The sequence below is a fragment of the Martes martes genome, assembly GCF_963455335.1.
Source record: "Martes martes genome assembly, chromosome: 7".
Classification (NCBI taxonomy): Eukaryota; Metazoa; Chordata; class Mammalia; order Carnivora; family Mustelidae; genus Martes; species Martes martes.
Genome location: NC_137894.1, coordinates 39,782,491 through 39,809,115, shown reverse-complemented (window position 1 = coordinate 39,809,115; position 26,625 = coordinate 39,782,491). Strand labels below are relative to the sequence as shown.

Genomic DNA, 26,625 nt, shown 5'->3' with positions numbered 1-26,625 from the left:
TTTTGAGAATAGACAAACCTGAGGGCTGACCTTCAAATCATCAAACTTCCCTGCTTGAGCTGGGACATTAGCTTTCTGTCCTTGCACTGGAATTTGCACCACTGGCTCCCCTGGTGTTCCAGCCTTCAGACTTGGGTTGGATTTATACCACTGACTTTGTGGGTGTAAGGTCAGGAAATCCTCTTTAACTTCTTTTTAAATTTTTTAAAATTATTTTAAGTAGGATCCACATCCAGCATGGAGCCCAACAGGGGGCTTGAACTAAGGACCCTGAGATCAGGACCTGAGCTGAGATCGAGAGTCAGATGCTTAACTTCTGAGGCACCTAGGAGCACCAGGAAATCTTCTTGATCTGTAGATTCAAGAAGTTCAACAAAACCCAAGTGGGATACATTTTTTTAAAACCATACACCAAGATATAACTCCAGATTGCAGATGGAGGATCTTGGGATTTCTTAGCCTCCATAACTGTGTAAGATTTTCTATCTATATCTATATCTAAATCTATTAGATATCCCAGAGCCCAATGTGGGGCTCAATCCCAGGACCCCGGGATCATGAGCTGAGCCAAAGGTAGACGCTTAACTGACAGCCACCCAGGCACCCCTTGTTGTGAAATTCTTAACACATCTCTCACAGTAATTAATATAACGAGACATAGAAAACCAGTAAGAAAACAGATTTGAACTTTCTATTTTGTCAAGTATTTTTGTTATTTTTAGAGGAGGCGTTTGTCCGATTTACCTCTTCTGTTATTACCAGAAGCTATACAGTTTCCATTAGGGGAAGGACACAACATCTCAACAGCTGCCAATAGTAAATATTTGGGCCAACCAAATATATTGGAAGATGGGAAAGTTTTTTATATATTTTTTAAATTTTTAAATTAACATATAATGTATTATTAGCCCCAGGGGTACAGGTCTGTGAATCACCAGGTTTACACACTTCATAGCACATACCTTCCACAACGTCCATAACCCTACCGCCCTCTCCCTACCCCCCTCCCCCCGGCAACCCTCAGTTTGTTTTGTGAGATTAAGAGTCTCTTATGGTTTGTCTCCCTCCCGATCAGAAGACGGAAAAGTTTTTAAAGCCTATTAGAAAGTGAGGGTAAGAAACAATGATATTGGATAGGAAGATGGTAAGCAGACACTCAGTTCTCTCAAAAAAACAGTGAATAGTAGAAACTGGGAATTAGCACTAGGAAGAAGGCAGAAAATTCTCTTTGGGAATAGCAAATAAACTTTGATGGAAAACAAGACATTGTTAACAAAAAAAAATGCAATGGATTTGAAAACATCTTGGATCTCCTTTTACTAACTCTATACTCTTGGACCAGTTATTGACATTTTGAACCTCAGGTTTCTTGTCTATAAAATAGAGAACATTCTATCTATCAGTCTAGGGGTTAAATTTTCCTATTGTAGGCTATCAGAGCACTGTGTCTATTCTCCTTTAAGCAATTTATTACTGAGAGTCTACATTGTGTTAGGAGCCCACACAACGGTGAACAAGATAGGTCAGGTTTATCATTATGTTCCTAGAACCTGGCAAGCCTAGCAGATAGTAAATATTCAACAGATATTTCTTAAATGATGAGCTTATATAAAAACAAAAACAAGGGGCGCCTGGGTGGCTCAGTGGGTTAAAGCCTCTGCCTTAGGCTCAGGTCATAATCCCAGGGTCTTGGGATCCAGCCCCATGTCAGGCTCTCTGCTCCGCAGAAAGCCTGCTTTTTCCTCTCTCTCTCTGCCGGCCTTTCTGCCTACTTGTGATTTCTGTCTGTCAAATAAATAAATAAAATCTTTAAACAAACAAACAAAAACAAAACCCATAATGAGTGCAAAAGTATTCAATAAATGGCAAGAGGCTTTCTACAGTAAAATATAGGTTATTATTACTTTTTAAGTAGTATTCTTGATGCAGGAAAACAGGAAAAAACATCGTACTAAAGAAGCACCCATTGGGGTGCCTGGGTGGCTCAGTCATTAAGTGTCTGCCTTTGGCTCAGGTCATGATCCCAGGATCATGATCCCATGATCCCTTCTTGCTCAGCAGGAAGCCTGCTTCTCCCTCTCCCACTCCTTCTGCTTATGTTTGGTCTTGCTGTCTCTCTCTGTCAAATAAATAATCTTAAAAAAAAAAAGAAACATCAATTTAAAGGTGAATTATTTACATAAGTAATTTCAAAAACCAAAAATCATAGGTTAAATGACAAAATTAAATATTCTAGATGTTAAGTGAAAAAAATATTTTTTCCTCCATTTTATTTTCTATCACAAAAAATTAGATTTATGTATGTATTATGTACAGCTTCAAACTAATTTTTTTAAAGATTTTATTTATTTATTTGACAGAGAGAGATCACAAATAGGCAAAGAGGCAGGCAGAGGTGGCTCCCTACTGAGCAGAGAGCCTGATGCGGGCTCAATCCCAGGACCCTGAGATCATGACCTGAGCTGAAGGCAGAGGCTTTACAGAGGCTTTAACCGCCTGAGCCACCCAGGTGACCCTAGCTTCAAACTTAAAAAAAGAATTTAAACAGTATACAGTTAACAACCCTATGCCCTTCATCTGGATTTCCTAATTATTAAAATTTGCCACATTTGTTTCCTCAATTATTAACATTTTGCTACACTCACTTTAGTGATTTGTAACATATTGCCACATTTGTTCTCCTCACCCAAGCCATTTGAAAGTAAATTGCAGACAGAAAGATACTTCACTTCTAAGAACCTCAGCAAGAATGTCCTAAGAACTATGACATTCAACGAAACCTTGATACAACATTCCAGATATTTAACATTGGTACAATAATGCAATCTAATAAACAGTCAATTTCCCAATTGTCTCACATTTCCCAATTGTTCATTTAGTAGCTTTTTTTGGATCCAAGATCTGAACAACAATCATACAGAATATTTAGTTTTCACATCCCTTTAGTGATCTTCATTGCAGAACTGCTCTACTACGTTTACTTTTATGATACTGCTTTTTTTTTTAAAGATTTTATTTATTTATTCGACAGAGAAATCACAAGTAGGCAGAGAGGCAGGCAGAGAGAGAGAGTAGGAAGCAGGCTCCCTGCTGAGCAGAGAGCCCGATATGGGGCTCGATCCCAGGACCCTGAGATCATGACCTGAGCCGAAGGCAGAGGCTTTAACCCACTGAGCCACCCAGGCGCCCATATGATACTGCTTTTTTGCAGAATTTAGAGCTTTTATTTTGTTGAATGCTTTACAATTGCCTTACAATCTCATCATGAGATTTGGGTTAAACATTCTTGGCATTTTGGCAGGTGAAACATCCTTCTCAAGTGCATCAGATCAAAAGGCATAGATCTCCTTTTTTTTTTTTTTTAAGATTTTATTTATTTATTTGAGAGAGAATGAATGAGAGAGAGCATGAGAGAGGAGAAGGTCAGAGGGAGAAGCAGACTCCCAAGGAGCTGGGAGCCCGATGCGGGACTCGATCCTGGAAGTCCGGGATCATGACCTGAGCCGAAGGCAGTCGCTCAACCAACTGAGCCACCCATGCGCCCTAGATCTCCTTTTTAAAGATAACTCCATTATTAAATTTTTTCTTAAGACAAAGAAAAACTCTTTCACTTTAACTATCACATTAGTTTTTGGTTAGTACAACCCATCTTTAGAAGTATTCACATGTGTTCAGAAGGCGGGCCAGTGTGCACTAGTGGACACAAGGCAGGTGGCTTAGTGGGAAACACACCAGAATGAGATCTCAGGTTCAGTATCAATTTGGCCAATAATTAGCTGTGGGTCTCCAGATAAATTGCTAAAAATCTTTATCTATAGAAAGAGAAAGAGAGAGAGAGAGAGAGAGAGGACTGTGCCAGGTTTCTAAAGATCCTTTGAATTCTAAAATTCTATGACTGTGAATCAAGTTGTAGTAGACACAGAGCTGGACTTGGAATCAGGAGACCTGGATTTGAGCACCGGTTCTGCCACATACCAGCTATGTGAACATACACAAGCCATTTAATCTCTCTAAGCCTCGCATAGATTTACCCCACAGAGTTCAGAAGGATTAAGAGGGTTATTGCATGTCAAAGCGCATTAAAAACTGTAAAGAACTACCCGAATGTCAAGTATTATTTCATCCAGGTTTTCTTCTTCTGATCTAATTAGTCAGTCAGAAAAAAACAACATAAAAGGAGACAGATCTCATCAATTTAAATTTTAGAAACCAGAAAATGACAGTCTAATTAATTGTGCGTCCTAATAAGTGTATGGAATTTATAGAATAGTTTTATTCTATAAATGCTTACGCTTTGTTAATAATGCTGACTAAAGTTACGAATAGGTACTCACTTGCACAGGCCGGTCCTTTCTAAGAAGATGGTGATTGCTCTTGGGATCCCCCCGCAAAACAGTGAACACAGTGTATGAGAACGGTAACAAGTACTTATGAACTTCCTCATTCAGCGATCAATTTCGTGTTGCGCCCTCAGGTCCACCGGAAGGGTTGGCAAACTGATGCCAAGGCAAGAGGGGAAGTTGTCCTATTTTTCCAGCGAGCGGGGACAGCCCTGGGATAAACTAAACCTCCCTGGGCTGAAGGCATGTTTTCCCGAGCCAGCTAGTGGGACCTGTCACCCAGGCCAGCCCCTTATAGTCTTTACAATCCTTGGAGCCCTTTATATTCTTTATTTTCTAAAACTACCGTACGGTTTCTTTCTGGCCTTTTGATTGCAACTCGGGGAACCTAATTCGTTAGTGCACACTGGCCACATTTTTTCGATTATTCAGCAGGAGTGATAAAGTATCTCCCTGGAAGAGGTTCAGGGCGCGCACACGCCCCTGGGTTTGTGTTGAGTAACACTCGAACTATCCATGCCGTGAAGTGCCTGACACTTTTGTTGCTCAAGACTCCAGACGCTGCCAGAAAATGGCTAACGACGCGACGGGAGAACGGCGGCGCAGCGGACGTTGGTGCGGTTGGACGTGCCTGACCTCCAGCCCACGCAAGGGGTCGCGCCGCCCAGGTGGCCGCGGCCGGTTTCGCGGAGCGCGCCCGGCGCCGTCGCCCGCGCCAGTGCGCACGCGCGCCCGTCATCCGGGTGCTGGCTGCGGCTGCAGGTTGCGCTGGGGTGGCGGACAGGGGGCGGGGCCAGCGGCTCATTGTGCGCAGCGCTGCGCGGCGCCGGCGGCCGCCGAGGCCTGGGTCGAAGTTGGCGTTGCTGCCGCCGCCCTGCAGCCCACTCGCTGCCTCGGCAGCGCACTGTTCTTCTAAAATGGCTGCCGCTACCGGTGCTGTGGCAGCCTCGGCCGCCTCGGGTCAGGCGGAAGGTAAAAAGATCACTGATCTGCGGGTCATCGATCTCAAGTCCGAGCTGAAGCGGCGGAACTTAGACATCACCGGAGTGAAGACTGTGCTCGTTTCCCGACTCAAGCAGGTGAGGCCCGGCGAGGTCTGGGAATGGGAGCTTAGGCCGCGCCTCGGAGCCCCCACTTCCGCCGCAGCCCCCGGCCGCCCGCAGCCGCCGGGGCCCGCGGGGCTGCGCCGTGGGGAGGCCCCGGGCGGCGCCCGCGCGCGCGAGCAGGGTGAGGACCCTCCCGCGGCGCCCCCGCCCCCGCGAGCCTGGCTGGGCCTGCGAGGGGCCCGCGAGCTGCCCGGGACCGGCCGTAGCAGCCGAGCGCGCCCCTGCCTCCCCCGGGACGTCCCCGCCAGGCTGCGAGGGCTGTCGACGGCCGGCGCGGCCTCCCAAGGGCGATCGTGGAGACCCGGGAGGCGCTCGGTCCCCAGTCTTTAGCGGTGGTGAGCGCGTGCATTTCTTGGCCTCGGAGGGACTGGTTACTTTGGTGACTTCTGTGAAGTTACCGTTTAATTGTGCCCAACCGTTTCCTCCCCATCTTGGGGGGGAATTGGTAGTGGGAGTTGAGGGGTGGGTGAGAGAGAGGGTTTGTTTTCTGCTGGGTTTTCAGTTTTTGCATCAGAGCAGTAATCTGCTTTTTCATCCCTGATTATCTTTCTGGTTTGAGTGAGCGTTGGAATTGTAGTGGAGGAGAAATAAGTTTGCATTCTAGAAATTAGGAAAACTCTTTTTAGTTATTTACTTTCATAGCTAGCAACTTTTCTGCAATTGAGAATATTTAGACTTTTGTTGAGTATGATAACATGTGATATTTAATTATTTCGACTCGGTAGAATTTAAAACTCCATGTGATTTTGATGCCTAATGATATTCCCCGTGAAAGTTTCTCTTACTCGTGTAGTTTAATTGCTCTTTTTGAAGTCGGTTTATGAAATGACTGGCAATTCTAATGTCTTGAGGCTTGAGGTTTGCTAATTTTTTTTTCGTTTTTATAAAATAAGTTTAGATAGATTGTGTAGCATATTAACTTCTCTTTCTAATGTAGGCTATTGAAGAGGAAGGAGGCGATCCAGATAATATTGAATTAACTGTTTCAACTGATACTCCAAACAAGAAACCAACCAAAGGCAAAGGTTGTTACGAGTTATGAACATATTTTAAAATATATTTTGGTTATATAACTTGCCTCTGCTCTTGTGCCACTTGCCCTGTTTATATAGTGCTACTCTTTGCTATTTCCCTCTGGCACTCTGCCTTCTTGGGTCAAGGAAGAAAAGTTACTGTTGCCAGGCTCTGGATAACTTGTAGCCTTTAAGATTTGGCTGAAGCTGACCTGAAAGAGACCAGTTTTTTATTGCTTCCAAAAAAAAAATCACAAAGTCCAGTTTCATAATGTTTCTTCTTTCATAGTGTGAAGACCTGAAGAATAAAATACAGTTTAATACATGTCTACCTTGCCCCACAATTGGCAGAGTATTGATGGAATTCCTTCCAAATCTTTCACCTTGGCTCCTGCTGTTTTTTCTAGTATATTAAAATTTTATAACCTTTATGTTTAGTATTTTGTTTGACTTGGTGAACTTAATTTCCATTTATGCTATTATACATTCTAATTTTCAGTGAAATTCAAAAAGACCTCACCAATCATACTAACAAGGTAGGGAAAAATCCATGATTAATTAGCTTTAAAAAAAGTTATAGGGATATGTTCAAAATTTTTAATTTTATAACTTTTAAACTAGCCAGAATAGATTTCCAGGATATGGTGATTTAATGAATAGGGAAAAGTGGTTTTAAATGAACACTTTGACAGTATAAATGGGACTTAGATTTTTTTTTAAAATGTTCTGGTAATTGAAGTCTTGACTTGAATAATTATAAATTTCTCCCATCTTCTTATAAGGACAGTGGCAGAGGGTGGACATGATGTGGGTATCTAGGTCCTGGTACCTGTTTGCAATAGGTAGAGTGTGTCGTGGACAGCTGCAGAATTTTTAAAAATCTAACTTTCCTTACTGCTCCAAGTATCCAAATACTGCTCTGTCTGCCGTGGACCAGATTGACTGTACTAGGGTAAAATGATTGAATGGATTAACCTTGAAAAGATGGGAATATTAACATTTGATCTTAAGCAATCTGTAGGTGTTAGGACCAGGTAGATCTGATGCCATCTCACTGTTTGAGTCTTCATAGGTTTGCAAGGCTCCCCCTTTTGTGCCAGAGGAAACTGAACAGGGATAAGGAGTATTTCCTGGGTGGGATGGGAATGACAGAGGTGGAAATGGAGTTTAGAGGAATAACAAAGTTATCTTGAAGATCTGTGGCTTTTAATGTAACTCTGACTCAGTGTATGACTTTGAGAGATACATTTCCCTGTGTTGAGAGAAGCTTGTGCTGAGAAGCCTATGCTTACAAACCAGAGTTAGTTCAAAATGAAGCATAGAAATTTTGGAAATAAGTAAAACAGAAATTAACCGTATTTCTTACAGTGATTTTAATTCATGTAATTTATTTAGCACATTGTGATTGTTTAACAGATGCTATGTGTTAATCATAGTTCCAGATTATTCAAGCTGATTATGGATTTTAGCACTGAAAGTAAACTTCATCTGATATGTGCATTCTCACCTATTTTTAATTTATTTGTGTGTCTCTTTTTCAGTTATTAGGAACTTCATTTGTCTTACCCTTAGAAATAATTTTTAGCAATGTAAAATTTTAAGAAGTTTTTATTTTCTATATATACAGTGTGTGTGTGTGTGTGTATATGATGAGTTTGTTAATTTTTTTTCTTTTATATGGTTCATTAGGATACTTGAACTTTAATTTTTCCATAACACTGATATTAAGGTGTCTTATGGTCTTTAGTTAGAAGTTGTAACATGTAATCACTGAGTACTTCGTGAGACTTATTCTAGGACTTGCATGATAAGTAACTCTTGACTCCTTAAATTCCATTTATCATTGTTCTGAAAATTCTGTGAATTACAAAGAACGTAATGTAAGTCCCAGTCTAAGAACCTGGTTTGAATTAATGTGCAATTAAAGATGCTTATGAGTAAGATTATTTTAAGTTGAGTTTTAAAATAATGTTAAAAATAAGCTTTGCGCAGTGGCAGTATCATAGCCAGTGAGGTTTATCCAAGGCGTGATTATTGCTAATTAAAATAATGTTAAAAATAATAATAAAAAGAAGTATAAAAAGAGTAAAAATCAAATTTGAATATGGAAACTTAAAAATAACAGTATGTTTTAAAATCAAGGATTCAAGAAATTAAATATTTTAATGTGATGTCAGTTTTTCAGTCTAATTGCTGAATTACTACATTCCAAATCTTATTTTACTCAACAGTATCTACCTTGAAATTAACTTCTTCTTGGTCATACCACCTTTCCTTCAGTGATCTGTTTCTTTTTTTTTTTTTTTTTTTTTATAAAACTGAAATTTTTACTGGATCATCTGTAGGACTCCTTTAGTTCTAAAATTTAATGATTATATATGGTCAGGAGTCAGAAGAAAAATGTTTTCGGTTCAACTAAAATAGATGTGTAAAGAAGGAACTGTAAAGCTCATAGGTGCTTCGTCAGTATAAATATTCTTTAGGACAGATTATTAGAAAGGAGAACAAAGAAAGGGATTACTTAGAGGTAGTCATGTAGACATCAGCAAGATACAGCATATAATAGCTTGTCAGAAAATGAATAATTTGTATGATAATCTTAAGGTATCAAGTAAAAGTTAAATGATATTAAGAAAGCAAGAGAGTAGCTTAATGGGTGTGGATCAATTACTCAGGTGAAATAATAAGTTTATTCTCTTACAAATGCAGGGTCAGTATTTAAAAAATTTTTATGTTAAAATATTTGTGTTTAGCCAGGTTAGAGGAAAGGGGATCTGTATTCTTAACTATATTTTAGAATATTTTAAAAACAAGTTTGTGCTTGTAATAAGTGTTGATAGTGTTATAGTTCTAATATTGTTTATAAATTCTGTTTGCATGCGGTTAATATGGTGAAACGGTTTGTAGCTTGTATTGGTTGTCCCTTCTGAGTCTTTTTTACAACTCTCTTTGCTATGAACTTTTTAATAAGTAACACAGAAGAAAGCTTTACCAGGGAGATTTACTGTCATATTATTTGGGTGTGTGTGTGAAGAAAGTGGTTAAACAGGTAGAGCTAACTCCTCATTAACTTGTTCTAGAGATTATAGATTTAAAGTTTCTTTTGCTTTACCTGACGATGGCATACCATATTCTTTTGATTTTCAGCCTTTAGAGTCACCTTTAAACTTCGGTAAAAGTTATTTTATGTGGCTTTAATCAGTATAGTATTCAGAATTATATATAATGCAGTACTATTGATGTTTTAATGTGCAGTACATGCAAGCTTAGCAAAGGTTCAAACCACTACATGAAATCTGATTTATATTCCTCCTGTAGAAACAAGTGTAATTTGGGGTTATAGGTTTATCCAAACATCTAATGCCTAATTTTGTGTGGAAAATACCTCAGATAATGTAAAAAATTACCTGATTACTGTGTAAAGCTTTCCGAAATTTGTGTCTGTTAAGGATATAATAAACCACATAAAATGCATTTAACATAATACATTATTTTAGTATACTTTAATTCTTGCCTTTTTTTTTTTTTAATTGCAGTATGTTTGGGTGTTAAGGAAACTAATCAGAACTGTGGCATTGAGAAGGGCTTTGGGGCTAGAATTGTCATAAATATTTTTGGATATCCACTAGGCTAGAAACTGTGAGGGTAAGGACATACAGCCTTTTGTTTACACTAGTCTCTGTAATGCCTAGCATAGTGCTAGGTGTAGAATAGGTACTTAAAAAATATTTGTTGAATGAATACTAAGGGCCATATGATGGCTTTCTTAACTGCTTTTAAAGATACCTCTTTTGGTGCTTGTTTTCATTGCCTATTTCTTTGCTGGAAGCACATATATCAGAGATCAGTAGTCTGTTACTTCCAGAGGTACCTTTCTCAATGGCACTAGTGGCTCCTCCTTAGGCACTGATGTGTAAAGCATCCAGAACCAGAACATGTGAGTCATTGCAACATCCTTTATTCCTTACCACTTTGTTACTGTGTTGGAAATCCTTACAACTTTTGCTGGAATATTGTCCAGCCTCATTTTCACATCACTAAATCAGACCTTTCACCTTTGCTATTAAAACCTGCAGTTTGTTTTCTGCAGTTTATATGGTGGAGTATATTTATCATCAAAGCCCTCATGTACTTTTTTCAACTGTTTTATTGTGTCAAATGTGATGTGTGTCGATGTAGGGAAATTTTTCTAGTACTTTAAGACAGTGCACTTCTCCCAAGTTAGTGCTTCTCTGCCTTCTGAATTAGGAGCAGAGGGCTTCAGACTATCTCCTCTTTCACAAACTCACGTAAAATGAGGTATGAATTGTCCAGGAATTAGGGGAAAAAATATTATTAGTTGGTGGCATCAGAAATGACTTTATCGAAGAGGTTGAACAATCGTTTAAGGTATAAGGATGGAATTTCCTGGCTAATCAGTTAGGCTAAAGTTCTCACATATATGTCATATAAAAGGGCCTTGAGGTTGTGCGGTTTTAGGAATTAACTACTCACATCCTGAACTCCACAGCCTGAGGTAGTCTTACATGGCAGATCTGGTACCCTGGAATCGTATTATTATTATTATGGCTTTATAATGGTGTTTTCCAGATTATAAATGGGAAATAATGTTCATTTTTAAAAAATCATAATCCAGAAAGGCACTAAAAGGTGAAATTGCCTGTAATTCCACCACCCTGAATCTATCAGGTGTTATCTGTTGATCTGAGTTGTGTACGTACATGTGCACGTACTCATAGAAGATTTATGTTTACAGATTTTTCCCCCCTTTCAACAACTAAAATAGGTTCACATCATACATGGTGTTTTGTCAAAGGCAGAGAGAATTTAAACTTTCTATAGTTTGGAGAAGCTGAAAATAATCTTCCTCGTACTTTCTTTTCATTCTAGACTCTTAGTTACTTATGCTTAGTCGTCCTAGTAGTTCTCTATGGTAGAGTCATTTGAATTCTTAAAAATACAGCTACCAGGCTCCTGGCTCCCCAGGGGTTTGGTTTTGGCTGCTCTGTTGGGGACACAGACTTCGTTATTTTCTAACAGTTCCTCAGGTGATTCTCACGCAGGTAGAGTTAAAAACCACTGACTGCTCTAGGCTAGAGCTTGAAGCTTGGCATCATTTTCATTCATTTCTTTCTGCCTCTCAGTTTGCAAATTGTATTGTATAATTTACATTTTCCAAAAAACTTCCGCATTGCTTTATTTGATTCTGATAATAAGGCTTTGGGTCAGCTAGTATTTTCTCTCTATTGACGGACTGGAAAAATAAACCATTAAAAACTGAGTTACATTTTTGCTGCCTTTTAAATTAAAATCTTGTGTGTACGCATGTGCGTTTACTTTGTGTGTGTGTGTGTCTGTTGAATTTGGTTATCTTCAGACGACAAAGTTAATAGATTTTTTTAAAAATGCTGTTGGTATTTTCTAGATTTATTATAATGAGTGTGAGTTATCTGCAGTAGATTTTTAAAAATACAATAAAATGATCTGTTGGATAACTGCAGTGTTTAAGACAACATATAAGGTCATTTAGAAAGATTTCGTTAGTAAAACAGTTTAACAGACGAGATGCTAAAACACTGCATGTAGTTGTATGCAGACAACACAAAGCATAGTCTGATTATTTTAAGGTACTGCATGCAGTTATGTGTTTGGGGAGAGGCTGTTGCTGGAAACATTCTTGTTCAGTTTGGCTTATATTCTGAATCTCCCCCCCCCCCTTTTCAAACAGCAATTTTATGACTAAACTTTTCTATATTTTATAGCTTTGTAAATGTTTTTGGGGAACAGTTATTCTCACAAAATTTTTGGGCAAGATTACTTTAAGTCTCCTTATTGAGTGGAGTTTTGTTTTGGATGTATTTCTGAGCTTGAAAAGGAAAATTGCAAATCCTTAGAAGGACCACTTTGCCTTTGGAGGAGAAAATCAATTTATGACCTAGAATCCTTTATTCATATTTCTGAAATACAAAAATTCTGAAAATTGTGAGTTTTTTCTTAAGTTTGTTGGCAAAAGTGAAGCTATTTATGGTCTTGATGTATTTATAGTCTTGATTTATCTCATTTGGTATGAATATGCATGTTTCATTGCACAAATATTTCTGTGATTGATTGAGAGGCCCTGTTCCAGAAGCCACTGGGAAATATAGATTGATACATGATGCATATACTGTCATGCTCCTCTAAAATCTGAAAATTCTGTATTATCCTTAATTCTAAATATTAAATACTTGTGGACCTGTATGCATTTATGTTGCATAATTAAGAAAGTATTTCTAGTGTCCTCTTCCTTTGGTGTATACATTTTGCTTTGCTGTTTTACTTTAGACTAAAATCATGCAAAGAATATTGCAGTGTTTTTATGTGAAGTTATGTAATTTCAAAAATAGCCATGTGTTACTACTGTGATAATTTAAAATATGATAAAGTTAATTTTGCTTCCATTTGTATTTTGTTATTCAGACTATCTTTACTGCTCGGTTTATTTTCTAGTTTTGTTTCTCAAAGCATTAAAGTTAGGCTTTGGGGGTGACTGGCTGGTTCAGTAGGTGGAACATGTAACTCTTGATCTCAGGGTTATGAGTTCAAGCTCGATGCCAGGTGTAGACGTTGCTTAAAAAAAAAAAAAGTGAAGCTTCTCTTGCATTAAACTTTAAGTTAGCGCCCTCATCCCAGTCATACCACTTTCCTTTGCATCAACACACATTTCTGTGGCATGTGCCTGAGTCCTTGAAGGACTGAAGATTACTGGATTAATTTTCTCTAGGAGTGTTGCTAGCACAGGTATAAATGGGTACTGGAAATAGAGATGGTTACTGACTGTACAAAAAAGAGCCGAAGGTGGTCGATGTTGCTTGTTGGAATTTAGAGGGGATTTGGTTTTTCTCATAAGTTATCTCTCATCTGTGACATAAGTTAGGAATCCATAGATACTCTAGTGTCATTGAAGTTGGGAGTTTACAGTTTTACTGAGAGGATGGGACTGTACATGGTGCTAGTTTGCCATGTCACCTCTTCTTGTCCCAGTGAGGGCTGAATAGAAATTCAGACCTTGTTATATCCAACCTAGGGATACTCCCATTATCAGTCAGGAAATCTCTCTGCTCATTATATAATGTTGTACTAGGTTCTGGGCTAGATGGTGATCATCAGAACTTTTTAAAATGTGAGTTATATTTTGTATGGGGGAAGGATGATCCTTTTTTCATAAAGGAAAATATTATAATACAGTTTCTAATTTCAGCATGTGCTAAGTAAGCCCCAAGTTACAGATTATGAAAGCAGTCAAAAGCTAGAGTAAAATTTCAGGGTGTTTTTTGCTTGTTTGTTTGTTTTTGGAACAATCAAAGATATCTTTATAAAGTTCATGACTTCATTCTAAATGTACAGAATAAAAAATGGTGTCAGCTCATTCCTGAGACACCAACCAGAATTTTCTTATACTGTTTCAAAATTTAAAGATCAGTTTTCGAAGAGGGTAAAATTTCATTTTTCTTAAACATATCAAATTATTATTATAGTTTCGTCACTATATGTTTGAAAATTTTGTCCTCATGGTTTTTATGTTTACAAGCTGATAAATGTCCAGTGCTTTTGTGTGGTACAGCTGTTTATAACAGTAAGGCATAGCAAAGTTGGGCCTTTTTGTGCACTTCTGCCTCTTGTGGCCTGTTTGTCATGGGGCAGGTTACATAATCTTGGAGGCTTACCTTTAAACATTTTGTGGGTGTGACTTTTGGAGCCTCTTTTTACATTAAAAGAGATAGCATTAACAACTGGCACATTGTAGCCACTCACAGATCTAATGGCTTTGTGGGTTTCCAAAGGTGGGAATAGGCCTGGGTTTAAATTGAAGCACTGTTGGGATGCCTGGGTGGCTCAGTCGGTTAAGCATCTGTCTTTGACTCTGGTCCTAGGGTGCTGGGATGGAGTCCCCAGACTGGCTTCTTACTCAGCAGGGAGCCTGCTTTTTCCTTCTGCTTGCCACTCCTGCTGCTTGTGCGTGTGCATGCACGCACTCTCCCCTCTCACTTTCTCTGACAAATAAGTCTTTAAAAAATAAAGATAAGTAAATAAAATCTTTAAAAAATAAAAATAAAAAAATAAACTGAAGCACTGCCTTCACTAGCTTTGTAATCTGATTAGCTTTTGAGCAACAGTTCCCTTTTTTATAGAATGGGGATAATAGTTTCAGAGTAGTTAGGAGAATAAATTAAATAAATACATTACTGTATAGAAAATGTTTATCCTAGTGCCTGGACCATGGAAGCCAGTTAAGCAGTGATAGTGACTGCCAGTGTTCGTTTTGTTGCTGTGGTGCAGTTTGGTTTTCCTTTAAGTAAACTAAGGCAGGTGGAATTCACCAGGAGTGTGCAAAGCATATGTAGTTTGTCATTAATGCTGAAGGCTGCCATTTCAAAGATAGTATCTTTAAACTGAGTTAATGAACCACACCTTACTAGGATAATGTCTTTTAAGTAGGTCATAGGATGTAGTGGAAAGAACTTTGGACTGGAAATGAGAAGCCTTGGCTTCCAGTTCTGACAACGCCATTTACTAGCTTTGGGCAAGCTACTTAACTTCTCCGGCTCATTTTCTCTTTCCTAAGATTTTGATTACCTACCCCAAGTACCATAGGGTGCTTGGGAAAATCAATTGAACTTTTTTTTTTTTAAATGCTTTGCAAATTTAAGGAGTAAATATTGTTTGCAAATCTTCTGAAAGAATTCCCTCCAAAGCTCTACTCTGTAGATTACTTGGTGTGTTTTGGGGTCTTATATTTTAAAAAAATTTATTTCTCCCATGAAGAAGCATCTTTAAGGTTTTATACCATGGAACTTCCCCTAAATGTGATGGAAGAATTTAGTGAGCTCTTTTTCATCTGATACTGTTTTCAGGGAAGGAACATCTTCACTTTTTTTTTTTTTTTTTTTTAGTATAGTAACAAATGCTTTCTGACCAGAAGATTCGGTTAGTTGTCCCTTGTAGTAACTTCTAATTTCTATTTTCCATAAAAAAATACACCAGCATTCTAAATAGGAACCAAATGCCACACAAGCTCCACACTTTTCTCTTTTGATTCACATAAACCCTTGAGAGACTGGGACAACCCCTCTTTTACCTCAGTGAGTTAAAAACAACAACAACAACAACAAAACCAGAACAAAACAAAACTCCACTTTTAGTCTTGATCTTTTTCACATACCTGGAAGGATTAGAATCTTGTTGCCTTTTTATTTCTCCTTCAAGGAAGGGGTTTCGAATTCGGAGTACGTGGAAGATAGAGGCTGTTGAGACTCAGGAAAGGGAGGTACACTGGCTTTTTTTTTTTTTTACAGCCACCTTAAACGTAAACTCTCTACTGTGAGAGTCACAGAAGCTTGAGATAGGTACATGGCAGTCCCTGTTTTAGACAAAGGGGAAAGCTGATGATTAGTTGGGCTCAGGAAAGAACATCCATTCACATTTCAAAATAAACGAATTAAAAAATCATCAGTACTAAAGTTTTGGCAGCTGTGCTTTTTATAGCATTTCTGATGCATGGTTTGTTCAGTAGGTTTTTGTGAAGTAGCCCGAAAACATAAACTTTTAGCATTGGCTCTGTGGAAAATATGTATTTCTTTAACCGTTTGAAGCATTTTTGAAGTCCCAACCACCGATTTGTAAAGTTTGAAGATGCGAGTTGGGTGGGGAAGGCCTGTAGTCTATCTGGAGGCTATTAACAGTTTTCAGTCTGAAGTATTTCTCCTTGCCTTAAATCAGTTAAATCAGTCATTTTGTTAAGTGCCGAGCCCCACTTATAGTTAGGCCTTTGGAGAAATACAAAATAAGCATAAAAGCAGTCACTTGTAGTTAAGGAATTTTCTTTTCTAAATGGTGAAGCAAGATTTATTTGAGAGTACAAGGCAATATAGAATCAACTGATGGACTGTACGGTGTAGATTGAAGCATGAGGATTTTATTTCAGAGAAAGCTTGTTGAAGAGTAGCACTTAGGGATGACTTTGTGGGGGACAGGAGCTGTCTTACATCTGACTTAGCTGTCAGACATCTGGTAATAGACTCAGAACACCACTGAAATGTGCTGCTACTTCTGGGAGAATTGAAGATAAGAGAATTTGAGTGGCATAAAGAACCTTGTATTATATATAGCAAGTCAGTTAAGACGATGGGTTTATATTAGGATGATTTGTGTAGTTTATTTAGTGAGGCAGCATGACGTTCTTAATAAAGCTTTTTTGTTTGGGACAGCTATGAGCAGGTGGTTTATAAGCAGTTTTCATTAGTTTTGTCAGATGATTTGGGAGTAGAGAGTGATTGATACTGTGGGGTCAACTCTTCTGAATGTTTTTTACTTTTAAAGTAATAAAATATTGGTTGTTAGCCCATTTTCCTTCTTTCGCAGGTAAAAAACAGGAAGCAGATGAGTTGAGTGGAGATGCTTCTGTGGAAGATGATGCTTTTGTCAAGGTAAAGTGTTAATTACTCAGGTTAAGACATTTATTTTGCATGATGAATTCATGCATTTTACTTGAATAATAGATCCTGAAGTATGGAGGTGAAATAGAGACTTAATGTAGTATTATCAGTCTCATCATAGTTGAGAAATATAATAAATGACTTCGTCTTTAGTTACATGAGACAGAGAGCTAAAAGTAATATTGGTCCAGGCCTGGAAGTAGAAGTCCGACATAGGGGCCAGAGGAACAGCTGCAGGACAAATGATATGTTAGTTCCTGGACAAGTTACTGCAATGAGGGTATTGATAGTTAATTTTCATCTGCCTATTGCATTTAGCTTTTATGTAAAATACACAGAACTTAGATTAAGGTAGTCTTTAAAATGGAGATAGAAGATTGCTTATGTGTTGCTTAGTAAAGAGCAAATTAAGAAATTTGTTTTGCCCTTTAAAGATAAATTTAAGCCAGGTCTTTTTTGGCTAAGAATGAATGTATTTCAAAACCGACGAGCCAGAAAAGTAACGTGTACAGTTTTAACTGCAGTTGTGGCAGTTCCAGAAGTTATTTTTAATCACAGGTTTTTTGTTTTTTGGGTTCTTTTTACTGACGTGATCTGCTACTTACTGATCATTAGGTCTTAAGTAGCATGGCATTTGCAGGAATTATTTAATGAGCACTGTTCCTCCTAAATTATATCCATTTATACCCCATATATTCTGTTTTCTGTATACACCTAGTCCATATGGTCGTAACATCTCTGGATGTCTGTGTGCTCTACCATGAAGTCACCTCCTGTCCATTCACCTGGCCATCTCTCCTGCTGCTTAACTCTCTACCCTCCCCACGTTACATGCACACACAGAGCACAGAGTGTACCACACTTCCCATACTTTGCACCTTGCACTTTGAGGGTACATATGCACAGAGAGAAAGAAACATGTGGTTGAGGATTTAACCCTGAAATCAGATAATTTTAGGAAATACTTGCCCAGGGAGCCATTAAAACTGATGATTGCATGCCCGTAATCAGTTTGTGTTTGAGCCTTTCGGAACACTCCGGTCTCTGTATTCTGTTATCCTTGTGATACCTCTTCCTTTAGGTTTGTTCCTTTGCTCTTATTTTCTCCAGGTGTCTTCACTAGTGAGTGTTATGAGTAAGCAAAGATTATCCATAAGCTGGAAAAACATTGTGACTTAGTAAAAATGTTTAATTTTCAAATGTCTAACTTTTAGCTCTTCAGTTCATAAAAATCTTACATTCATTTGAAATGTTAGGAGATATATACTTCTATTTCGCATAATAGTATTGTCTCTTACGTGTGCTGCAAAAGATACCTTTGTGTTACTATTAAATGAACCTGGTCATAATGTCTAGAAGAACAAAGGAACTTTAAAAAAAAAAGTCCGATTTAAATAAATCTTCAGTTTCTTTGTACTTCCTTTTTTGCTTTGGGAGTACCGGCATGCGTGATGTATTTGATAGAAATTAAGTGAATATACTTCTCTCTTAGTATTGGTAATTCTAGAATTTATACAGTAGTGGTGAGTAAATATCACCTATTGCCTAGATGTAAATAGTATAGTAATTGCTTTCATTTATAGATGAAAAGAGGAGAATGGTTGGAGTTAGCACTTGTAGATGAAGTTCCCTGGGTGATTTCCCTTGGTTGCTTTTTTTCTTTCTTTCTTTTTTTTTTTTTGTTGCATTTACTATTGTTATACAGTCCCCTACTCTGTTTGCAACCTCCAGCCCTTACTCATACGTGGTGAGGTTGGTTAAACCTGCCCTCCAGAGATGTGCCCTGCTCCCAAGTACTTCACACTCACAATACAATCCTATTCCTTTCCTTTGCCTGCCTCCCCAGAAATTTCTATTTCCTCACTGCAGTTCAGTTTTGAATGATTAATAGTCATACCCCTGCCCTTTTCCCCTTTTAATCCCAAGCCTTTTCTTAAATCTGTTATATTTACCGTAAGAACAGGGAAAGGGGAAGAGTGTTCATCGCTTTCAACCCTTTCTTTGCAGTTAAAGAGGAAACTAATTAGACTGCTGCTTTTCTTTGTTTCTGCTGAAGTACTGTGTGTCGATAAACTTTGAAGGGCAAACAGAATTCCTTCACCAAGACAATCCCAATCTGTGTTCCCCTGCCTAACTGAGATTGTGGTATAGTGATAGATTCAAAACAAATACATTAATGATTTTCGTTTTTTTTTTTCAAGAACAGAACGTAACAGTTGGGGTGCCTTATTATTAACTAGAAATAAACCTTCTTATAATTTGTAAGATTCACAGAGTTTTTGAAGTTAAATCAAACTATGGCACATGGAGAAATCAAGTCATTTCTGTGAAGCTTTATCTTCTAGGAAAGCTCCTGGAATGTGATTTGGTAAATATTAAATAACCGGAACTTGAGAGCATCTCTAGTAGCAATCCAATTAGTGCGTATCTCAGTATGAGAGGTTTGGGAACTTAGATGCATGGTTCAGTGACTTTGGAATTTGACTCCCTCTATTTTTAAAGACACAGTTAATATGTAAGGTCAAATGAACTTTGACTTTGGGGATAATGTCAAAATATGGTAAAATTTAAAACAGGTAGACATGTAAATTACCAGAAACGTTTGGTGGATAGCCTGCACTGCTTTGCATCTAGCTGTACCAAATTTTCTTACCATTAAAAGGACTGTGAATTGGAGAATCAAGAGGCACATGAACAAGATGGAAATGATGAACTAAAGGACTCTGAAGAATTTGGTGAAAATGAAGAAGAAACTATACATTCCAAGGAGTCACTTTCTACAGAAGAGAACAAGAGAACTCATGAATTAATAGAGGCAGAAGCAATAGAAGATATAGAAAAAGAGGACATCGAAAGTCAGGTCTTTAGACAGTTTTTTTAAAATGTGAACAGATAAATTAAGTAATAAGTAATAAAAAGTATTTTTTCTAGTTCAATGTGGAAGTCTCAGAATTTTCAGAAAATGTTGAATTTATAAATCACCTGGAATCCTACTAGCTTTTAAATTTTGGCTTATTATCTTCCACATTTGTATATATTTGTACATAGTAGTTATCATGCCTTTAGTTGCTATTTGTTCTATATGACAGACCATGGTAACTTCATAATGCTTGTGTTATACCGTAACTTACTAGACTGAGTAGCCACTCCTTTGATTTAGGACATTTACATTGAAGTTGTTTTCTCCTCCACTATGGATGAGTGTATCAGTCACTGATCTTGCCAACATTACTGGATGGTAGCTTTTTATCTGTTGCTACTTTAGTAGAGCTAAAAGATTAACTTGCATTTCTTTGGTTATTATCAAGGGTGGGGAATTACTTAGGAAAGTTTAATTTAAAGACATATAATTAAAAAAAATACTTTCTTTGATTGAAAGAGACCATTTGTCCTGCTTTGAAATATGTTAGTATGTCTTAAGAAAACCAGTGGATTATGGAGGGAGTCAGTGCTGTTAGTGTTCATGCTTAGAATACTTCCATTCTACCTAGCTTTTTATTTATTAATGAAGGGCTCAAGAGATTTTTCTAATTCTCTATCAGTGTGACTATTTTTATGTTGGCATAAAAAATATAGTCTACATTATTAAGCATTGACTTAGTACATATGGTATCATAGACACGGCAGAACACAAGGCAAGTGATAATTGGGTAGAACATAGAAGCATTCTCATGTTACCCAGATATTTTGTAAAGCAAAGCTATTGTATACCCTTTTACTTAGGAAATTGAAGCTCAAGAAGGTGAAGATGATACCTTTCTAACAGCCCAAGTAAGTTTATATTTAGTCCTATGAATACGATATTGTGGGTGGAAGGGCTTGGAAAAGGAATCTTATTTTGACTTCAAAATCCTCTAATTCATAAAACTGCCTTAAACTTAATACTGAATTATTTATGTGGTATATACGAAATACTTAATATTGGCAGCTGAAATTTCTGTTGCCACAAAGGTAATTGGAAGATATTATAACAAAGTTCCTACCATTTTCAGAAGAAAAATAAAAATAGTCCATCCTTTCTGTTAAAAAAAAAAAAAAGAAACAAAAACAACACTGGTTACCAGTCTTTTGAGAAGTCTGCACTCTCCTTGATTTTTTTTTCCTGTTCTTTGCTATGAAGTTAATCATTTAAACGTACTAATATCCTTTTCAAAGCATATTTAAGATTTTGCTAATTTAACACCTAGGATGGGCATAGTGTAAAAATGGTAAAAATCTCTGTTCTAGAGATTTAGTCGGGGGATGTGTGTGTGTGTGTAGAAAAGGAGTGCACTTCTATTGTGTGTTGTGTTTTTTGATATATATGATTTATATAACGTATATTTTAAAGCATGGTTTATAGGGGTTATAAACACATTTATATAGCTCAGTTGCTACAATGTTTTCTTTTTAGCTTATCCTTTTCTTTTCTCATATCTATACTCAAGAAGCCTTGTTCATGTATCTTTTTTAAGTAGTATGCTTTGAAGTAGAGATAGGAGTTTCCTCTGTTTCTCAGATTTAGAAAAAATAGTGATCAGGTCTGTTATTTCCTTAGTTAATATTTGCTAGAAGAGTATGTAGTAGGGTTCATATTTAGCACTGCTTAGCTGATTACCTCTGGTCATGCACGCCTTCTTTCCTGCAGCTCTCTTGTCTTTGAAATGATGGTGAGCCACAAACGCTGGTTAGGTTGTATCTTGGCTCTCTGCATTTATTGCAGTGGGGGAGAAACTGCATTTCTGGGAGAAATGTGTCTGATCATTGAGAATATTCAGGAAGGAAATGTTAGAACTGTGAAAGTCTGTAGATTTGTTCCATGTACTAGCTATGCATAAGTTCATTTCTGAGTGGTAAAGATTAGGTGAGGAAAATTAACTTTCTCAAATTTGGGGGGGTACCTTTTCTACATTACAAATTTGCAGAAAGGTAGAGTTGAGCTCTTCATGTTCTTTAGTAGCTAGCTTGTTCATTTCCACTAAGGGCCACTCCTGAAGTTGTACAGGTTGTAATTTGTGTAAAGGCACCAATCATATCTAAGGGTCCCCATTCTCATAATAAACTATGTATGTATTATGAAAATTTAACAGATGGAAGTAAAGTATCTTAAGGAATGAATGCCTTTTTCTAATTTTAACTAATTTTTATGGCCTGAAGATGGCCTTGCTCTCCTTCTATCCTGATAATGAAAGAACAGTTACTCTTTCTCATCAGGAGGCAAGTATTGCCTAACTGTATCGAAAGATAGGGAGGTTACATCTTCAGAGAAGTTTTCTTTAAGTAAAATGACCTTTTTTCTCCTTCTAAATAATGCAGAGTGGAACATCTAGCAACATATGTAAATGTATCTACGTTTCATCATGTTCTAATGCTTCTAAACATGCTTAGTGAATATATTGTCTTACTGTGGGCATTAAATAATAGAGTGTAATACATAGAGTGTAACCATCACCCAGCTTTAGCTGTTACAACTCATGGACTGTCTTGTTTCATTTATAGCTCCATTCACTTTTCCCTTTGTTTATTGGAACAAATCTTGGACATCATATTTTGCTTTAAAAATTTCACGATGTATCTCTAAAAAAGAAATGTTTTATTTTTTACATTATTACTCCTAATATAAGATTTTAGTGTCATTAAATATATAATTAGTATTCAAATGTTCAATTGTGTGTAGTTTTTGTTTTGCTTTTTGTTTTTACAGGTTTTGTTTGAATCCAGATGCAAATAAGATGTACTCATTGTGGTTGATTGAAATGTTCATTAGACCTCTTTTAAAAGATCAGTAGGTGAAGAAATTGAGTTGTGTATTCTGTAGAGCCAGGGGTGTTTGGCAGAGTTTCTTAATGGGATTAGGTAGAAAATATTTTAGCTGTTGTGGGCCATATGATCTATGTTTTAACTATTCAACTCTTCCATTGTTTTGTAAAAACAGACACAGACAGTGGGTAAATGAACGGGATAAATGAATGGATATGGCTGTTTCAGTAAAAATATTTACAAAAAGAGGCATCTAGTAAAGTTTGCCTATCCCTGCTTGTAGGGTTTCCAGAGTCTAGATTTTTGCTGATTACATTTCTGTGGAGTCATTCAACATGATTCTTTGTTTACTGTGTTCTCTATAAATTGGTAAGTTGGGTGTGGGTTCTAGAGGCTTGCTGTCCAGTGCAGGGAACCCCGCCCCCACCCCAACACACCCACTACTTCTTAGATAGTGTCATGTTTTTCCATTTGGCTGCTACTTGATGATGGTACTGATCATTGATGATCCATAGCCCGTGGATCAAAGTAGTGATATTCTAATTCTATCATTTCTTCCTTATTTATTAGGAATGATCCTAGAAATAGAAATATCTCATACTGTTTGGTTACTCAGTGGTACCATTTACAAAGGAAAGACAGCATATATATTGAAGCCTGAAGCTTTTCCTTTTATTTACCAATATTTGGAATAATGAGCCAGTTCATTACCATCTTTAACAGTGACTACTGAGTTTTTTATTTTTCCTTTTTATCTCAGTTTCATTTTGAATTTATGGATTTAAATGTATTTAATGTGTGTAAGTCCATTGTAGTTGTTGTTCAGTGTTCAAATTGCCCTGTCTGTAGCTTGTGAGAGCCTCTTCATTTCAACATGATCCTAGTAGTCTTTGATTGCTTTCTCGTATGTAAGGATGTTCCTTTTTCTTCTCTAGACCTAAGTACCCATTTTTTCCTTTTAGTTGTAAGTGGTTTTCAAGAACCTAGTCTCAGTAGTAGGGGTGTTCATTGCTACTGGGTTTTCATGTTTTCTAGGTCTTTTCTTTCAATATACAGTGCTAGTGAATGTGTGTGGTTTTTGGTTTGGTTTTGCTTTTAAGTTAAATAGATTTTGAGGTCATAGGGATACTTCTAAGTCAATCATTTTCTTTGTCTTACAGTACACATACAACAGTCTAAGAAACTTAATACCAACACCACTACCAAAAAGATTACTGAAAATAATTTAAGATTTTTTTCCCGTTATATCTGTCCTAAAGATGGATCCTTCTGGGAATGAACAATTAACTGCCTATTAGACTAGTTCTGTTCTCTGTGCTTATATCACCAACTCATACATATTTAGGTTGACTTGTTTCATTTAATTTTCAATAATTAAAGTATTGGTTTTAAAGAAATTGGATCTGTAACTTTTTGTGAGTATATAATTCAGAATAACTGGAAAATTAAATCTGATTTTATAACTGTTTACAATATGTACATGGTTTCCAAATCAAAGCTATGAGAAAAATGCATTCAAAAAGTCCCTTCACTCAAGCCAGTTTTCAGGCTTACTTGGATTTTAAGTATTTGGCTTTTAAGCGTTAGCCTGTTATAGAATTTGGTTCAAATTGTGCTTGTATTAGTTACCTATAATAATTTATGAATTTGGGCAGATTCTCTTAGTTTCTGTGTCTGTCAAATAAACATAATAATTTCTACCTGCTGGATTGATGTTGGGATTGGTCATAGATCTGGCACTTAGTACATATGCAGTCTGGTTATTTGTGATATTGTATTAGCTTGAAGATACCCATTACTTGAAAATTTGGGGGAAATTTTTCTCAAAAACGTTTCTGTTTGCTAGTGCTTTAATTCTTAAAAATTTCCTCTAACCTCAGTCTTTTCAGTCTTCTGTGATCACACCATGTATATTCCTTTTTCTATTTGCCCTTGCCCTTAATATTTCACTAATTTGATACCTGTTTTTTTGTCATATGAAGTCTGTGTACTTTGAATGCCAGATTTATCTGTATCTCCTCCATAAAACTTTCTCTAATATCTCTTATGTAGTGTCTTATGGTTTACAGAGAACTTTTTACATCCATTATCTTATGTAATTACTTGTATTCTGTATTGGTCATAGGTTATCTCTCTTTTATGGATAAAATTTAGCTAGATGAATGACAGTACCACAGAGTAAAACTGTTTCAGTGGTAAAGATAGGATAAATACCAGGTCTTAGGATGTCTAGTTTGGTGTTCTTTTCACTAAATAACTGCATGCTAGTAAATGTTGTTTTCCGAATTCCACTGTACTTACACAGTGCTGCAGTTAAGCCTGTTACATACATGGAAGTGAGCAGTTCGTTCATTCCTTCCATTTAAAAATAATAGTGTCTCACACCATATTTATCCAGTAAAATCATTCAACAAGTGTTTATTGAGTACTTATCATGTGCTTACTTTGAGTACTTATTTGAGTACTTATTTTGTATTTCCTATCACCTTTAGCTTACTGCCAGATAGATAGCGGGCAGTTGGTGGTTTAAGGTTATTTTGAAGGTTTATTTTAAATCAGGCTGAATATAGTGTTTATGTACAATCAGGGGAAAGGAGGCTTTCCATAGGAGGTCTTCTTACATGGCACAAATATGTTACATGTCTCACAAGATTAACCTAGGGGAAGGTAAAATGAGTGTATATATATACACATAGAATATACACGTGTGTATGTGTATACTTACTATATATATAGTAAGCACTTCGTTAACTGAAAAATAAGCCTTTTGCTCATCTTTGTCTCATCATTGCTGTTCCTAGGGTGAAATAAAAATAGAGAAGCTTCGTATGTGACTTTCGGCATTTGACTAAGGGTTGTAGATCCTGCTACAAAGATGCACAACATGAATTCCTACCTTACGGAAAGCATTTCTTCATTTTCATATGTGAAATGTTACATTTTTTCAAGATAAACTCAAAAACTAGTTAATATAAGGGAATGCTTTACATTGTTCTTACTGATTTACTATATTTTTCATTCTGAAAAAAACCTGTTTTCAGTGGAGGAAAATTATTTTCAGATAAGATGCATATCGTTTGTATCATTTAGATGGGAAAAGTGTCCCGTTGTCTTTGTTGTATTTCTTGTTTTGTTTCCTTATTACGAGGACTTTTAGGCTTGCAGGGCCAAAGGTTTGACTTTAGTAGTGCTTTGTGTCCACACACTGCACCGCAAAGCCTGCACCGATCTGTGGCTCGTCTTTTCTACTAACCCTAGTGGTTTCTGCGGTTTACCCCCAGCCATAGTCGGGTTTATTTTCCAGAAGCTGGGCCAGACTCTTCTCAGGGCATTTAAGTATATGTAGTAAAACTAGTGTTACCTTTAATTTGAGAAACTAATATGTTATGAGCCCCTTTGGAAGACATGTTGAATAATTAGGATAAATATCTAAAAGCTCTTCAGCAAAGTAAGGCAAACCTTACCAGTTATTTTAGCAGCAGGAAATAACATTTCTAATTGGTAGAATTACAGCAGAAAGGATTTCGTTTTTTTACATCTCAGTATTTAAATTTTTTTACATTTTAAAACGAGATAATTTGGCCATTTTTTCCTTGAACCTGTCAATAGCGCAACTCTAAAAGAATAACTGGGAAGTTGTGTGCTATTGGTAGATAAAGAAGCAGCAAGTTGCATTAATTTCATTTGTTCTCCTGAGTAAAAGTTAAGATATTCCAGTTTGTTTCCTCCCGCCAAAAGACAAATTAAAAAGAATTGGGAAGAAAAAGATAAATCGACAGTTTCATCCTTTCTTTGCTGTCATTGTCTGTCACTCCACCCAAGGAAAGCATTTTTCTTTCCTTTCCAGATGTCGCAGATTAGAAACAATGACTAAAACTAAATTCTGGTTCAACAGAACGACAGTAAAGAGGTTATTAGAACATAATATAATGGACTTACGTGATAATACAAT

The 26,625-nt window shown here is 37.0% G+C and overlaps 1 protein-coding gene across 4 annotated transcripts in view; it reads left to right on the top strand.

The window, feature by feature from the left end:
* Positions 1 to 4,815: 4,815 nt before the first annotated feature.
* Positions 4,816 to 26,625, top strand: part of SLTM (SAFB like transcription modulator) — a 43,189-nt gene continuing 21,379 nt past the window's right edge. For all 4 annotated transcript variants that reach the window (XM_080808178.1, XM_080808177.1, XM_080808176.1 and 1 more), the window contains exons 1-5: positions 4,816 to 5,419; positions 6,384 to 6,471; positions 16,861 to 16,925; positions 19,597 to 19,794; positions 20,658 to 20,705. In XM_080808178.1, coding sequence (XP_080664304.1) covers positions 5,258 to 5,419; positions 6,384 to 6,471; positions 16,861 to 16,925; positions 19,597 to 19,794; positions 20,658 to 20,705 — 561 coding nt within the window. In that variant the 5' untranslated portion in view covers positions 4,816 to 5,257. The remainder of the gene's footprint in view (positions 5,420 to 6,383; positions 6,472 to 16,860; positions 16,926 to 19,596; positions 19,795 to 20,657; positions 20,706 to 26,625) is intronic.